General features: G+C 44.2%; 1 protein-coding gene across 2 annotated transcripts in view; it reads right to left on the reverse strand.

Moving 5' to 3' along the window:
• Window positions 1-17,637, reverse strand: part of STARD10 (StAR related lipid transfer domain containing 10) — a 37,749-nt gene that overhangs the window by 6,938 nt on the left and 13,174 nt on the right. For both annotated transcript variants that reach the window (XM_069070804.1, XM_069070805.1), the window contains exons 3-5: window positions 7,009-7,156; window positions 5,007-5,110; window positions 3,215-3,332 (exon numbers count right to left, since the gene is read on the reverse strand). In XM_069070804.1, the coding sequence (XP_068926905.1) occupies window positions 3,215-3,332; window positions 5,007-5,110; window positions 7,009-7,156 (370 nt within the window). The remainder of the gene's footprint in view (window positions 1-3,214; window positions 3,333-5,006; window positions 5,111-7,008; window positions 7,157-17,637) is intronic.

Consider the following 17,637-nt stretch of genomic DNA (forward strand, 5'->3'; position numbering starts at 1 on the left):
CCTGAAATTATAAAGGGAGATTATAATGTTAATGGGAGCTGAAGATCTTCCCTGCCCATTAATAATAGGCCTTACATGGAGCCCAGCAAGAGAAGCTTGATTAGGGGAGGCTTGTTTTTCCAGGAAGGCCCATACCTTTTGTTACTTTGTAATTAGGCAGTGAGTCAGGAGGGTTGTGATGCCCTCTGACCCTGAAGAAGTGTATAAATACTCTGAAGTTAGCATTCTGCTTTGGGGCTCACTCATTGGAAGAGTGTTCATGTGATTTGACCAAATGAAACTCTGGGTAGCCGTTAAGGAGCCCCCCTGGATTTGCAAACCCAGATGTTGGTGCTTCTTTCTCTGATAACTATGTGTGTAATTGTCAGACAGTTGGATCTCTCTGTTGATCTGTGCTGTATGTATTATTTGGTCAGACAGATGCCTTGTCAGTCTTTATGCTATTATTTCTGCTTCTAATTTCTGTTTGTATTTTCTCTGAAGTTCAGGGTGCTGACGTTTTCCTCTCAACTAAGTAAGTGATATATACATGTTTGATTAAAGACTGTTGGCCCCTTTTGAGTTGCTTTCTTTTAGAAAAGCAGATCAATGAACCTGTGCTAGCAGTCTTCCTGTGTGCTAATGTTATTGGTCTTACACCCCCACGGCAGCTGCAAGTAGCACTGCTATTACAGAGGTGTCCCACTCCCCCCACAAATGTCTGTAAACAATCAATGGAACATGGAAATAACAACTGACTGATCAGCAGGGGGCCAGTTTTCAGATAAGACACACGGGTTGCTTGAGATGTAGAACTATGAGAAAATTCCTTGCATCAATCTTTGGATCTGACTGGGTTTCTGGTTTTCATAATAGGTTCTTGGCTAAAGGTCTTTAAGCAGCAGATTATCCAATGTTGTATTGTTTCTTTTTAATGAATTGGCCTTACTTGTTTAATCGTTTTTAATGTATAAAAGTCTGTCTCCTTCTGTATTTGGGGTCCAGGCCTAAGCTGAGGAAGGTACCTGGTCCCATTGTGTTGGGCAATTGGCAGGCATTGATTAATATATCAATTTCCTTGGAAGATCAAGCCTTTATTTCTTTAGTCATTTCATCTTCCATCTGCCCCAGGACCATGGAAGCTATCTCATCCAACTTACTCATATTACAGATGAGGAAAACTGAGGCTCAGAAAGCTTCTATCACTTGCCTAAGATCAGGCAAAGCTGGGATTTGTACCAAGGTCAACACCTCAAATCCAGTGCTCTCTCTGATGTGTGCCATGTCTCCCTAGGACACGAGGTGGGATAAAGAATGAACCTGTGATTTCACTGGGATAGGAAAATCCTTCTATAGGTTAGGAAAAATTAACTCTGAGTCTCCTACAGCACTAAGAAGGAGGGTAAGTGACTTGCCTAAAGTCACCCAGACAGAGACAAGACATAAGCCCAGGTCTTCCTGGTTGGGTAGCTGGCTTTGTCCATAATACCACATTGCCTCGAACTAAGAGCTGGGAGTAATTTTTGTTTCCCCATTTCATACACCAAGAACACGAGGGCTGAGAAGGGAAGTGACCTGTCCAACCTGCTAAGCAGGATTTGAACCAGATCTTCTTTACTTCACGTCTAATCGATGCTCTATCTGCTAAGCCACACTTCCTCTGACTCAAAGGGGCTCTGCTCCTGAGCTCCCTTCCTCTCTCCCCTGCTGTACCCTCCTGGTCCTTTATGTTTAAACCCTCAAGGGCAATCAATCAAGGCAACATTTGTTAACTATGTGCCCGGCATTGTGACAGCCTTCAAGAACACAATTACAAATGTGAAACAGTCTTTGCCCTCAAGAGCTTAAGTTCTGTGAGAGGGGAGACATTTTACACAGATCCGTATACAGAAGGCATTTACTAAATAAATACACTGACTTGGGAGGAGAGGAGACCCAAAAGTAGAGAAAACAGGAAGAGTTTCTTGAAAAAAGCAGTACTTGGGCTGGAGCTTGGAAGGAATCAGTGGTTACAAGTAGTAGAGGTGAGCAGGGAAAGTATTTTGGGCAGGAGAACAATCTGACTCCTTCCTCTCTCTTGCTTCCCCATGTCTCCCCCAACCAAATCTAAACATAGTCCCCATGACATCTATTTTGTGGAAAGCCATTCAAGTATGATTATCCCCATTTTACAGGTAAGAAAAACTGATATTCAGAGATAACATGATTTTCCCAAGGTCACAGTTAGTACATTTTATAGCTGGGATTCAAAATCATATCTTCTGACTCCAAGGTAGAGTTCCTTTTCCACTCTACCATAGCAGCCCCCCAAGAATTCAGGTATCCCTCTCTTCCTAGTCCCCAATTCCTTCCCCTCCTCCCCGACCCCAAAGACAATAAAGTTACAATTCTTCATGAAAAAAGAGCAGCAACAAATTAAGTCAGTGACTTTGAGTCTAATGGCATTTGTCTGTTGCTGGAAAGATAAAGGGACAGGATAAAGAGAATTATTAGGACTTTAAAATTGGAAAAGTTCTTAGAAGTATCAAGTCAAATTATTCCCATTTAACAGAAAGAAAAAAAAAAAACTGAGGCTAGATGAAGGAAATGGACTTGTCCAAGGTCACAGAGCTGGCAAGGTCTGGAACCCAGAGCACCTGAGTTCTGCCATGCTGACTTCTGTCCATCACTATGACAGGGTAGAGTATGTCTCACATCCTAGAAATACAGATTAAGCCCAACTCTACGAACAAACAGAGCAGACCATAAAAGGGGGTGGCATGTACCCCCATTCCTAGTTCTCTCTATGGACAGGAAATCAGTCATTTTTGATTCTTATCTCTTATCATCCTCATTGACCATGAATGGCTTGAGCTAATCTTCAGATCCAAAGGTTTTCCCCCAGGCCTCATCCTCTGGGCTCTCTGAGTGTATGATACTGTTCACCAAACACAGCCTCTCTGTTTAACCCCTGGCAGCTCTCTAAAGCACTTAGGATGCACTGTTCTGAATTACAGTTACCTGTTCCTGTCTGGGCCCCCTACCAGATGGCAAACTTCCTGAAAGCACTTCCCTCATATAAAGAGCTCCATTTGTAACCTGTATTTCCTACTCATCCCCTACACAGGGCACACAGCAGGGCATGGAGGGTGTGGAAGGAGGCTGGAGATAGGTATGTTGCTCTGTCTTGGGGTGGGGGCTCTCGGAAGGGAAAAGAACAGGAGAGGAAGGGGCTGGGTCAAGTACAGTATCTCACCTTTGGGGTCTACCTGGGCCAGGTAGGTGATGACAGAGCTCTTGGGGCCTGTGCTCTGGATGAGGTAGCCCGTCTGGATGGACACAGCTCGGACCAGGTCTTTTCGGGGTGGGTATTTCTAGGAAGGGAAGGATAGGCATGAGGTACAGGTGTGGCTGACACCTGAGGCAGGAAGAGGAGAGAGGTAGCAGAGACCTCCCTGGCACTTATGACATTGGAGAAGGGCCCCCCCCCCAACCTGCCCACCTGCCCACACTTCCTTCTCTGGGTAGCACTGGGGGCACCACCCCACTTTTGCCCTTCTTACGCCTCTAGGGACATCTGAGGCCCACAATGTATCTTGACCTCTGTCCTATCCTCTGGCTCTGGCCATTCCCAGCCCTCTCCCACCTCAAGGCTTCAAATAATTGAATAATCAATGCCACTGTTATAAAATTATCGCTTTCACCCCCCCTACTAAACTTAGAGCTTCTTCTCCATGACCCTCAGTTTTCCTTTCTTTTTAAACATATCTGGGGGCAGCTAGGTGGCGCAGTGAATAGAGCACCAACGCTTGAGTCAGGAGGACCTGGGTTCAGATCCGGCCTCAGACACTTATCACAAAAAAATAGCTGTGTGACCTTGGGCAAGTCACTTAACCCCAAATGCCCTCCAAAAAGCAAAATGAATGAATGAATGCATGAATGTACATATCTGTATTTTCATTTGAACAATTTTTTTTTCCTGTGGTCATGACCCTCAGGTTTCAAACAATCATCTCAGAGGTCATCTAGTCCAACTTCCTCAATTTAAAAAATGAGAAAATTGAAGCCCAGGAGGGCAGGTATGCCCCATGCCAAACAGCAAGTGCTCCATCTGGGACTTGAACCCAAGTTTCCTGAATCCCCCAGCAGAATTCTAAGCATGGAAATAACTCTTGCCATTTCACTAAGAGTCTGTGGTTCATTAAGGACTCTCCCTCACATAAGTTGCTTAAGTTGTGGGTTATGATTCCTTTTTAATGATTCCATTTAACAAATAAGGAAACTGAGGCCAGGAAAAGTGAAATAAACTCTCCAGATAGCATGTGTCAGAGTCAGAAGACCACTGGTCAGTCCTCATGATGTGACCTCACAGTCTGAAGGAACTGAGAGCAGAGAGACTAGAATGATTGGGAAGTGAGGGCACAGAGAGCATGGCAAGAGAAGACAGTGGGCCAGTATAAAATGAGGGGGCTGCAGTAAATGATCCTGGGAGCTCCTTGCAGCTCTCAACACTGTGATCCAGTAGGACTGGGTCTTATGACATAACCATTCATATTTTTAGAGTACTTTAATACTAACCAACATATCTTTCCTCCCTCAAAGGTGTATAGTTGTACTCATTTTATGGGCTAGCACAGGTGCCTTGCCCATGGTCATATTACTTCTTAATTACAGGGCTGAAACTCAAACTCTAATACCTGGGTTCTGTCCACTGCACTGCACTACCACTCAGCCTCCCCCTGGATGCCCAGAACCCAGCCCTGAACACATTTGGTACCTATAAGCATTTGGTGCACTGGACTCAATTTGTACAGGGCTTCAGACTTCCCAAAGCACTTTCCTATCTATTCCCTTCACTGGATCTTCAGTCTGAGGTGGAAGACAGGGGAGGAACGATCACCCCCATTTCAGAAATGGAAAAACTGAGCCTCAGAGAAGGCAAGGAATTTGCCCAAAGTAACACATTAGGTCACGGTCCCAAGCCAGGTCTAGAACTGTGGACTCTATGGCTCTTCTGCCAACAGCAGGTGCCTGCCCAGCACACTCACTGGGTGCTTGACTGAGTAGTTCATGATGATGTAATCGGCTCCCATGGGCAGCCAGGATCGGAGAGTGATGACATCACGGTTCTTCAGGGGTTTCGGACACCTCCCTAAGTGGAAGAAAAGGGCCATCAGACTGGAGGCCACACACCATACTGCCATTACCACATCCCACATGCCCCTCCCATGGCTTCAGGCTCCCTCCCAGAGATCCAAGGGAAGGAGCAAAGCAGGACTCCACCAAGACTGGGTCCAGGAAGTGGTAGCAGTGGTTCAAGTTTGCAGCCATCCCAGCAGCATCCACAGGCTCCCAGCAATCCTCTCCCTCCCCCAGGTTGCTTTGTCTGGCTCCTCTAGTCGTATGCCTTCTTCCACCCCAAGCATGGCAGAGCCACATGCAGAAACCAACACTGGTTTCTGTTCTTTCTCTAATTGTTTCCTGGCAAGGATAATCACTTCCCCTACATGGGCTGGGAGCTCCCCAAGGACAGAAGAGGATCTCCTCCTTCTCGTGTCAGGCACACACAGTGCCTGACACCATCCTGAGCAGGCAGAGATCCCAGGAAGACTTTGGTTAACACAGGCTGGGTGAGTAAAGGGCAAATACTAAGAAAAGAGGGAGAAGGGAGGGTGACAAGATCATGGTTTTCCTATCTGTGAAGGGCTAACCTGGAGCAGGGAGGATAGACTTATTCTACCTGGTCCCAGAGGACAAAACTAAGACCAATGGGGTGGGGGAGAAGGAAGTTATAGAGAGAAAGATTTCAGATCAACATAAGTAAGGATTCTTAACAACTGGGACCATCTAACCCGAAACACCAATGAGAACAAACAAAGAGGAAGTCATTTAATATGTATAAAAATTATGTTTGTGGTGGCAAGGAACTGGAAACTAAGGGGGTGCCCATCAATTGGGGGATGGCTGTACCAACTATGGTACAGGAGTGTAACAGAATCTTATTTTGCTGTAAGAAACGATGAAAGGGATGTTCTCAGAGAAATCTGGAAAGACTTGTATGAACTGATGCAGAGTGAAGTGAACAAAACCAGGAGAACTGATAACAATAAAAATTTTGTAAAAACAAACAATTTTCAATGACTTAAGAACTCTGGTCAAAGTAATGCTCAACCATGATTCCAAAGAACTGATGATGGTGCATGCTACCCATCTCCAAAAAGAGAGGTGACAAAACATAACGAATGAAATACATTTTTTGGTCACGACCAATATGGGAATTTGTTTCACCTGACTATGCATATACATTATAAGTGTTTGTAAGTGTTTGTTGTTGGGGGGGTGGGTGATGAGGAGGAAGTAGGAAGGGAGGTAGAAGGTTGGGAAGAGGAAAAAAAATAAATGCTTAATAATTTTAAAAATAATTTAAAATGTTAAAAGTCAATTGGGACTATCCCACAGTGAAGAAGCAAACTGTCTTGGAAGAAAGGGAGGGAGTTAGCCAACACTGAGATACTTCAAGCACAGGCTGGATAACCCTGGTGTAAGTGAGGCAGCAGAGGATTCCTGAATAGGAAAGGACATTAGACCAGACAACCTCTGAAATCCCTTTCAGCTCTGAATGTCTGAGATTCTTATCTTCAGGGGGCTTTCTGGTAGAGATAATAGTGTTGGACTTGGGAGGAAAACCTGACTTCAATGTGTCCCTGGTCTTAAATTCTCTAACTCTCAGTTTCTTCATCTGTAAAATGGGGATAATGTCTCTAGACATATCTCACTGTCTTTCTGGGAGGCTCAAATGAATGTATAGAGAAGTGCTTTGCAAACATTAAAGCATTGTCTTCTCATGCTAAAATTTCATGATTCCAAGATGCCATGAGTCTTAGAGCCTAGAATTCTAAGATAGTTATGGTTCTAAGACTCCATATTCTCAAATTCTATGATGAGTCTGTTATTCTACAAGGGCAAAGGAAAGGAAAGGGGGGCTCAGGAAGGAGGGACAGGTGAAAAGGGAAAAGAGTAGAGATGGAGGATAAGTCCCCCGATGCTCACAGGAGTAGTAGCCCACATCAGCATTCACAGTAAGGCGGGCGATGTCAAAGGTCTCGATCACATTGCTGTCCCACTTCTTACGGTACTCAATGTCATGTAGCACATCATAGAGTGTCTCAGCTGGCACATCTCGGCACTCCATCCGACACTGCAGGAAGACAGACAGATGGACAAAGGTCAGTGCCCAGGCTGGAGGAGCTCCAGGAAGCCAGATGTGGAGGGGAGGGGCTGGGCCAACCCAATGGAGAATGGTCCACAGAAATCACATCCAACAGGGGACCCTAGACAAGATGCTGGGTAAGTATAGGATCAAGCAGCAGGACCAAAGACTCATCATCAAAATAATTCTAGAAATGACCATCAATTTGTAATAAGGATAATGAAGTGACCATAAGCCTCTATGCCCCACATACTTCAAAAGAGCCAAGATCTCCTCCACCTCACATAAGTCCTCTCTCTAGAAATGTAGATCATGGTCCCTCTATAGGGCAGCTAGGTGGTGACAGAGTGCTGACCCTGGAGTCGAGAAGATCTCCATTCAAATACAGCCTCAAGTATTCGTGACCTGGGCAAGTCACACAAGTTCTATTGACCTCCGTTTCCCCATATGTAAAATGAAGATAATAGCACCAACCTCCCAGGGTTGTGTGGACAAAATGAGATCATTATTTTACAAGCATGTCAAAAGCTTTAAAGTGCTATTACATAGCATTTACAATGGTAGCTATTATTATGTTATTATTATCACTATTATAGTACATAGATTAAACCAGCCCCTGGTAGCTGGTCTTTGAGTGATGGATTTGCAGTGATGAGTTGTTGTTCAGTTGTTTCAGTCATGTCCAACTTTCTGTGACCCCATTTTGGGTTTCCTTGGCAAAGATAGTGGGGTGCTTTGCCATTTCCTTCTCCAGCTCATTCTGCAGATGAGGAAACTGAGGTTAAGTGACTTGCCCAGGGTCACATAGCCAGTTAGTGTCTGAGGCCAGATTTGAAAGCATGAAGATCAATCTTCTTAACTCCAGGCTGGGCACTCTATCTACTGAGCCACCTACCTGCCCTTCCTGATATTACCATACACTGGTTCAGGCCTTCATCACCTCCTGCTTAGACCACTGGTTGGTGTCTTTGCTTCCAGTCTCCCCCCCAGTTCAGTCATCCTCTACCTAATAAATGCTTGGGGTTTTTTTCCTTCCTTCATCTCAGCTCCCAAAGTGATCTTCCTAAAGCATAGGTATAACTATGTTAAGCATCTGTTCACTGGCTCCCGATCACCTCTAAGATAAAAAATTAAAATCCATCAAGGGGATGACCATCAGATGGGGAATGGCTAAACAAGTTGTGGTATATAAATATAATGGAATGCCTACTGCGCCATAAGAAATGAGGCGCAGACAAACTTCAGAAAAACTTGGAAAGACTTATATGAACTGATGCTAAGTGAAATGAGCAGAACCAGGAGAACACTGTACACAGCTACAGCAACATTGTGCAGTGACTCACTTTGATAGACTTAGCTCTTCTCAGCAATGCAAGGACCTAAAACAACTCCAAAAGACTCATGATAGAAAATGCCATCCATATGCAGGGAAAGAAATATGGACTCTGAACGTAGATTAAAGCACACTATTCACTCTCTCTTTTTGTTTTGTTTTTTTCTTCCTTATGGTTCCTCCCATTCTTTCTAATTCTTCTATACAACATGACTGATGTGAAAATAAAAACAAAAAAAACTAAAATCCACTATACTGCTTAAAAAAGCCTTCACAAACTGCTTGGGTTCAAATTTTGCCTCACACCTGTACTAACTATATGACCCTGGGCAAGTCACTTTTTATGCTTTTAAGATGCTATGATTCTGTGAGTCTACAATGTAACAGCAGAGCAGAAAAGAAAAAACAGGGCAAGAACAGAACTTGTCTTCTCAACTATAAGTTGGGAATAACGTTACCAGCACCTCTCTCTCATCAGTTTGAGGAAGATAATCTATAAAGCTGAGATCATAACAGAAATATGAATTAATAAGGCTGGTCTTTGAACAACAGATACAATTTTCCATTGGGACCACTAAGAAAACCTTGGTGCCTCTGCTGGTCCCATGAGGCCGACTTTGGATGCACCGGTGGAGGCTTTGAAAGCCGAGGCCCCCCTCCACACCACGAGGAGACATCTGAGGATGACTCAAGCTATGGTCCAGCTCTTCTAAAGTGGGCCTGAGGTGGATAGCCAAACAAACGGTACTATGTGAATGCCATGGAAATAATGAAGAATGAGGAATTCAGAGAAACCAGAGAAGACACATATGCAGTGATGCAAAGTGGTGCCCAGGATATCACATACACAAGAGCTGCACTAATGTAAATAAAGACGAAAGAAAGAAGAAAATCAAACATGGTGTATACTTGGAATAGCCAATCTGGGCCTTGGGAAGAGATGATAAGATATACTTCCCTCTGTCATGCAGCAAGGGGCTGTGGGTGTGGATGCCACCCACAGTCTAATGAGGTCACTGGGCTGGTGTGGCTTAACTGGTGTTTTTGGATGACAAAGGAAAGGCTCCCTGGGGCATGGGAGGGAGGCTGGTATGACAGGTATAGACGGAAATGACTGTTCTCTCAAGCCAAAAGCCCCATTTCCCACCAGCTCCCCAGTTTGTAGACTTGTGTGCAAGTCTCCATCATGCCTTCCTTCCCCAGAAAATTCATTCTTAAGAAATCTCATTATGTTGCAAGATTGAATCTGCCTAGTCCCCACATCTCATCAATGTCTTGTGCCTTCTGATTGGCTTCTCTGACTAGAGGCGGGGCCAGGGGTGCTAGAGGTTTCTCTTTGAGGAAGGGGATCACCCACAATCTTCTCCCTATTTCCCACCAGCTACTCTGCTTCGGAGATGTTGGCACTTCTCAATCACATCCCCATGCCAGGTACCTCCCCCAACCCTTTTCTGCCTTCCTTTTGTTGGCTGTCTCCCGTCCCCCACAACTAGAGTATAAGCTTTTTAACTGACAGTTGTATCCCCAGCGTTTAGCATGGTGTCTGACACATAATAGGCACTTGATAAATGTTTATTAACTGACTGACTGATAAGCAGCAATAAAACTTTTATCTTGAAAAAAAAATGTTCATGATGGCACATACTGTCAGATCCAGTTAATTTTGCTGAACTGGTTTTTTTCCCCTCCCTTCTTTTTTAGTTGTATAAGAGACAGCTCACTGGCTAGGGGAAAGAGAAGAGGTGTGTGGGTGTGGGGAGTGTGGGTCTGTATGTACACACACACACACACACACACACACACGTCATAAAATTTTTAAAGATAAAAACACTGTATGGTAAACCTAATAAATACCATGAAAAAATGAAACATGTGAATGAGTGGCATGCACAGATCCCAAAGGGGACCCTGTGTAGCAGAGAACACACACACACACACGCACGGGCGCACGCACACACACACACACCACAAAAGCACAACTTGCTGTTAGCATACACTGGACATCTCTAAAATGAATGTGCTGCTAGAACAAACATTAACCAGACATTTAATTGAGCATCATTTCCCTGCCTCTTTGGAGTTTTTAGGAGAGCCTTTTGGGATAACTTAGATGGCTTTTACTCCTTTAAAAACACACACACACAAAACACAAAAACACAAAAACCCAAGCTGTTCCAAAAGGTCTGCGTCTCTGGCTAAATTTCCCTGCAGCAAAACAGCAGTGGGGATTGAGCTGCTGAATCATGAAGCTGCACTTGATACTGGGCTGGGGTTTTGGTTGGGGTTTTTTTTCCCCCCAAAGATAGCTATTGCAGAATGGAAGAAGTATTAACAGCAAGGCTAACTGTGCTCACGTTCTTACACTGCTCCATGGTTTACCAAATGACTCTGCCTTAATCTCAGATTCCCCACAACAATCCTACAGGAGAGGGAGTGCAGAGATGATCATCCCTCTTTGAGAGATGGGAAAAGTGAGGTTCAAAGAAATTAATGACATGCCCAGGGTCACCTGGCTCATGACATGGAAACATCAGGACAAGAACCACAGAATTTCAGAAGAGGAAAAAGACCTTAAGAGGATTGGACATTCCAAACCCTCTAATTGTTATAGGACTATAGGATCTGGGACTGGAAAAGATTTTTAAAGCTCATCTAATCCTAAAGTGTAATCTTAATCTGGACTCTACGAACTATTTGGGGGGGGGGGGGGTTTGCTTTTTGGAGGGTAGAAGGGAGGGCAGTTGGGATTAAGTGACTTGCCCAAGGTCACACAGCAAAGTGTTAAGTGTCTGAGGCCATATTTGAACTCAGGTCCTGACTCCAGGGCTGGTGTTCTATTCATTGTGTCACTTAGCTGCTCCTCTACAAACTATTTTTAAAAAATATTTTGGGGGCAGCTAGGTGGCACAGTATAGAGCACTGGCCCTGGAGTCAGGAGGACCTGAGTTCAAATCCAGCCTCAGACACTTAACACTTACTTTGCTGTGTGACCTTGGTCAAGTCACTTTACCCCAATTGCTCGGCCTTCCCCCCTCAAAAAAAAAAAAAAAAAAGATTTTTTGATCCTAGGTCTCCCTTCCTAGAAGTCTGGACACTTGTGCACCACAACTGCCAGGCATAGCAGCTTTGACTTGCTGGGCAGGTAAGTTTGCCCCTCCTCGTGCAGCCTGGTGGTGTTTCCCTCCTCTAAACTTCCCAAGCCTTCATTCTGACAACCCCATTGCCCTTTGGAGTGCCCATGCTCATGGGATCCACTGGCCTTAGCATCTCCAACAAAAAGGATCACAGGTATGTAACCCACTCCCAGCTCAAAAGCATCATTCTGAGAAAGGCCTCATAGTCTTCAACAGACTGAGTGCCCAAGAGGCCCAGGACACAGAAAAGGACAAGAACCCCACCACTCTAGTCCAAACCCTCATTTTCTAGAGAAACAGCAGAGTATATTAGAAAGTACTGGATTTGAAGTCTGAGAACTTGAGTTCAAATCTTGGCTATACCACCATTTACTGCTTTGTGTACCTTTGATCAAGGCACTTACCTCTCTGGTTTTCAGTTTGCACCAGTGTAGTATACAAATGGGGGGCTGGGGGGATGGCTGGATTAGGGAGCGACTGACACTTGAATCTCACTCATCACACACACACAAAATGGGTACAGAAAAACATTTCACTCAACAGGGAAACAAGAAGAAAAGGGGAGAAGGAGGGAGGGAGTATAGAAGGAAGAAAGATTAATGGAAGAATTAGTCCTATCTGGGATAGGGAACCTGTGGTCTCAAGGCCACATGTGGCCTTCTAGGTCCTTGGGTGTCTGGCCTTTTGACTGAGTCCACGTTTTACAGAACAAAACCTTTTATTTAGGGGATTTGTTCTGTGAAGTTTGGATTCAGTCAAAGGGCCGCACTTGAGGACCAAGAGGGCCACATGAGGCCTCCAGGCTACTATTTATATATCTCTTCTTGAGGGGGCAAAGAATGGGAACGTATTTTTCAGTTATGGAATGGATGGACAAATTATGGCATATAAATGGGATGGAATACTACTGTGCTATAAGAAATAATGAAGGGGATAGTGTCAGAGAAACCTGGGAAGACTTATATGAATTGATTCAGAGAGAAATGATCAGAACTAGAAGAACAATTTTTTCAGTGACAACAACATGGTTCTTAATATATAATAAATAACTTTGACATAAGATAAGTAACTTTGAAAGAATTAGACATTCTGATCAGCATTCATGATTATGGAGGACTAATAACACGATACCCACACCTCCTAGTAGAGAGGTGAAGAATTCAGAGTACAGAATGAGACACACACACGTATATATGTATACACACATACATATTTGGATGTGGTCAATTTGGAAACTGTTTTTGCTTGACTGTACATGTTTGTAATAGGGGTTTTATTTTTCTTCCGGTCTCAAAAGGGGGTGCAGGGATGGAGAAAAGGGGATTTTTACTAATTAAAAAAACAAAATATAATTTATTTAAAAATTACAAAGTGAGGGGAGTGGTGATATGGACCAATAATTTGGAATTATTTTGGAAAAGTCATTAAATTGTTCATATTCTTTGATATAGAGATCCTATTATTAGGTATATACCCCAAAGAGCTAAAAGACAGGAAGAAAATGATCCCATGTATACCAAAATATTCCTAACAGTATTTTTTTGTGGTAGAAAAAACTAGAAACAAAGTAGACACCCACTGATCAAGGGATAGCTAAGTAATCATGATATGTGACTATAACGGAATAATACTACTATGCCATAAAAAAAAAAGATTATGAAGAATTCCTAGAAATACAGGAAGATTTGTATGAACTGATAAAGAAAGCAGGGAGCAGAACTAGAGAACAATTTACATAATTATTATAATCCCTGAGATAAGATATATAAAGTACTTTGTAAACTTAATCCCTGAGATGATATAGAAAGTATATAGAAAGCAAACTTCAAATCACTCTACAAAGATGAGTTATTTTCTCCATGTTATGTCTATATTATATATAATATATCTATATTATTAATATTCTCTATATTATACATATTTGCAATAATGTAAACAAAAAAGAAAACTAAAACAAAGCCAAATTCTAAGAAATGAGGAATCTTAGCTGTGGAGGACAGATGATGAACCATACCACCCTTCTTTAGGTAAAGAGGTAGGAACTGGAGGTTGGAATGTTTCACACAATGTCAAACACAGTCATTTTGTTAGCTGGTTTTCCTTAAGAGTTTCTCTTTGAGGTGCGGTGCTCTTTGAGGGAGTGGGTATGTCTGGAAATTATTGTTATTAAAAATTTTTTAAACCCCAAAACTATGGCCTAGAGAGGTTAAGCAACTTGTCCAGAGTCACACTGGGAAGTACATAGGAAAGCCAGGATTCAAACAGGCCCCGTGACTTCAAATCTAGAGCTCTTTCCATCAAAAATTATTTTATTAAGAAAACTGCTACAAAGAGAGGTAAACAATAATAGCTGCTCTCCCGTTTCTATAGCTTGTTACGGTTTCAAAGTGTTTTCCTCACAACCACCCTGTGAGGGAGTTAGTGTGTTATAGGCCCTGAGGTAAACTGAGGCTCAGAGTACAATGATTTACCCAAAGTCACAAAGGTAAAAAAATGTCAGAGCTGGGACTCAAACCCAGGTCTTCTGCCTCCAAGACTGTGGCTCCTTCTACTGCACCAAGCTGGTTCTATGTATACTGATCTAAAGAAGCAAGAAGGTATTTTTTGATCCTTAAGTGCATATTGTCCTGCTGGGTAGGAAGGGGAAGAAAAAGAAAGATGCTTTGGGAAGGGGAGGGGGAGGGAGGGATTCCACTAGACTGAGTTTCAGCCTCCTTTGTCCTAGGGAAGCAGCTTAGTACAGTAGAAAGAGCCTTTGGTCAGGAGCTAAATGAGCTATGTTGGTGTCTCTTCCCTCTCCCCTCTCTGCCAGTGACTCATCCTCACTGCTCTCTAGCCCTGTTTCCCTGGACACCCTTCTCCCTGAGGGACTCTAGGGTCAGTACTGTAGTTACCAGACCATCAGATATATCTTTCCCTGATACTGCAAGGCTTCTCCTCCTAACCCTGAGCCCAATGTGAATCCCCTCCCCTGACTTTTTTCTAGGTTCCTTCTGACCTGCCCCTCCACTCCGAGGGGCAGAGTAATCAAGAGTAAAAAAGGAAAAAGAAGGGGACAAAGAAACAGAGGAGAGGGGGAGAAGGAGTGAAATGAAAGGAGACAGAAAGACTGGGAAAGGTAAACAAAGACAGTGAGAGCAGAAGGAAAGGAGATGGTAACAAATACTAAGAGGAGAAAGAGATAGGAAGAAAGACTGGAAACAGGGAGGCTAGGAGGGAGACTGGGAGAGAGAGACATCAAGCAAGAGCTGACTGACAGGGAAGGGAGAAAAGAGAGGCTGTGAAAAAAGAAGAGAGAGGGAAGACCTAGGATACAGACCTAGAGAAATAATTGGATCAGACACAATGTTGTTGCTGCAGTGACCAAGCATGAATCACAGTCTCGCAAATATACACACTCTCTCCCTTAGAGACACACACACCTTTCCCTTATGCCCAAGTCCATGCCTCTCTCTGCATTGCCTTCACCCAGAAGCCTCTGATCTCCCAGACTGGCTCAAAGCTGACTGTAGCCTGGTCAGGGCTTTGATCCTGAGCACAGGGAGCCATGGGGATGTGGGGGTCCATTCCAGAAAGCCTATTAAGGGACCTAGGTCCCTCTCCCCAAACCCTGACTTTGAGTGAGATGGAGAAGCTGCAAGTCAGCTGGTTAGAGGCTAGCAGTATCTAAGAGGTGATCAGGTCATAGGCTTAGATCTGGAAGAGGCCGTGGGGATCAAAGAGTTCAGAAACCTTTTCATTTTACAGATGAGGAACGAGAAAAATGAAGTATCTTTGCCCAATATCACACAGCTAAAATCCTATCTGAGGCAGGATTGGAACCCAAGGCTTGCTGTCTCAAGTTCAGTGTGATGTTTCTTAAAGGGTAGGACACAAAATGGAGCACCTTCTGGGAGCCCTGCAGAGGGAAGCAGGAGGCTTGTGATAGAATGAAAGGAATAAGAAAAAGCTCAGCCCTCACTCTCAGGGACTCCCAAGGGGTGAGATAGTGTTCCTGACTTCAGAAAAGCCAGAGTCTGAGCAAAGACAGCTTCTGCCCTCAAGGAGCCCTCATCTAATAGGGAGACTGTCTCGGTCTTTAGAAACAAAAAACAAATAAAAAACCGTATTTAGCTTGATTACTTGAAAGAACAGAGGAAGTGAAATTGGAAATCCTTATGCTGCCTCCTAGAGGTCCTGCTTTAATGATCTAGAATAATTAGAACATAAAATAACCAAACACTCAGCACCTTCTATTTATTGCCTCCCCGCTCCCCAAAGCCGGCTCCTGCTTCACTGTTTGTCAGAGGCCCCACCACTTCCTCTGCCTCCCATGCCCATAACCTTGGCATTATCTTTTTCCCCAACCTCTTCTGTCCAATCAGGTACCGGGTCCTAACGTCCCACCTCCTAATTTAATGCCCTGCTCTCTGCTCACATTGCCACCGCCACCTCCTGGACTCCTGAAACAGTCTCCAAATAGGTCTTCCCATCTTCCACATCCTCTCCCCGCCTCCCCTCCCTCCATTCTTCTCAGGTTGACAGACTAATCATCCCCATGCTCTGATCTGGTCAGGTCTCTCCTCTGCTTTAAACCCTTTTCAGAAGCTCTCTGTTGCCAACTGAATAAAGTTCAAACCTGACTGCCTGGCACTCAAGGCCCCCTTCTAGCTCCCCTCCCCCCCATACACATACACTCTATCTTAGATCAATATTCCCCTCCCCCACTCTTCTCCATGAATGCTGCACACTGGCCAAACAGGCCCAATGTGGCAGAGCCTGCTCCCTTGTCTGCTGCCCTGGCTCCCATATTTTGTCTAGCAAGTCCTCCTTTCCCTGCCTGCTTGTTTGCTGAATTCCTACCCTTCAAAACAAACAGCTGCATTTTCTATCCAAACAAAACTCAAATGCCACCTCTTCTAGGAAACCCAGAGGATGTATCTGTGACTTGTCCAATGCCAAACAAGGAGCTGAGTCAGAATTCTAACCTAGGTCCTGACTCCCAGGTCCAGGTTTTTCCTACCACTTGCTTTCTCAAGATATCATTCTTCTTTTATCATTATTAAAAATAACCCATATAGAAGAAATATGCATAGGCCTCTACGATTTGCAAAGCAGTTTATATATGTTTTCTCATTTGATCCTTACAGCAGTCCTGTGAGGTATTATTATCCCCATTTTACAGATGAGGGAACGGAGGTTTAGAGAGTTAAAATTGCTTGTCAAAGATAATACTCCAGACTTCAAGGCCAGGGTTCTTTACACCACACCACCACTGAAGACTGTAAAAGAATTATTATCCCTCTCTGACAGATGTGGAAACTGAGGCTCAGAAAAAAGCAATTCTCAAAGGTCACACGATCAAGTGACTGTCAGACCTAGAATTTGAACATGGGTCCTCTGTCTCCTAAAGCTAATACTGGGTGCTGTTTCCCAGGAAGATGAAATGCCTGACTCTGAAGGAACTTCAGACATCACTTAGTCCTGGGGGTTAGTTTTACAGATGGGGAAACTGAGGCCTCCTGGAAGCTAGCCCAGATGATCTCAAAGGTCCTTTCCGGCTGTGATATCTGATCTGCCTGAGCTTTTATCCCCTTTTAACCGCTGCAGCCATCAGGCCCTCCCAGGTTTCAGGGATCCTCCCTAAGGCCACCTCTTATTCCCTATGCCCATTTTAGACAGCCCAGCTATAGAGACCAAAGAGCCCACCACCCCAGAGGTCATATCTTACCCACCCCCTTGGCTCAGCCCTGGTTCAGAGGTCTAGCCAAGCATGGAAATGAGCAAGAGAAAGGAAATCCATCTGTCTCTCTGCTTCCCTTCCTCCTTTTTCTAGGCTCTTGAAACTTTAAAGAGTCTCGGCTGGAAACTGAGCCCAACTTCATTAAAGTTTAAAAGGCCCAACCCCTGGGGGGGTGGGGGTGGGGGAATGGGCACAAAGCCAGCTCTGAGGTAGGTACTCTGGCTTTTACCTCTACTGGCCCTTCACCACAAGTCTGAATAGACACACCCAGGGCCAGTGA

The sequence above is a fragment of the Petaurus breviceps genome, unplaced genomic scaffold, assembly GCF_028583685.1.
Source record: "Petaurus breviceps papuanus isolate PSGF00001 unplaced genomic scaffold, PetGlider_PUasm1.0 90823, whole genome shotgun sequence".
NCBI classification, from domain to species: domain Eukaryota; kingdom Metazoa; phylum Chordata; class Mammalia; order Diprotodontia; family Petauridae; genus Petaurus; species Petaurus breviceps.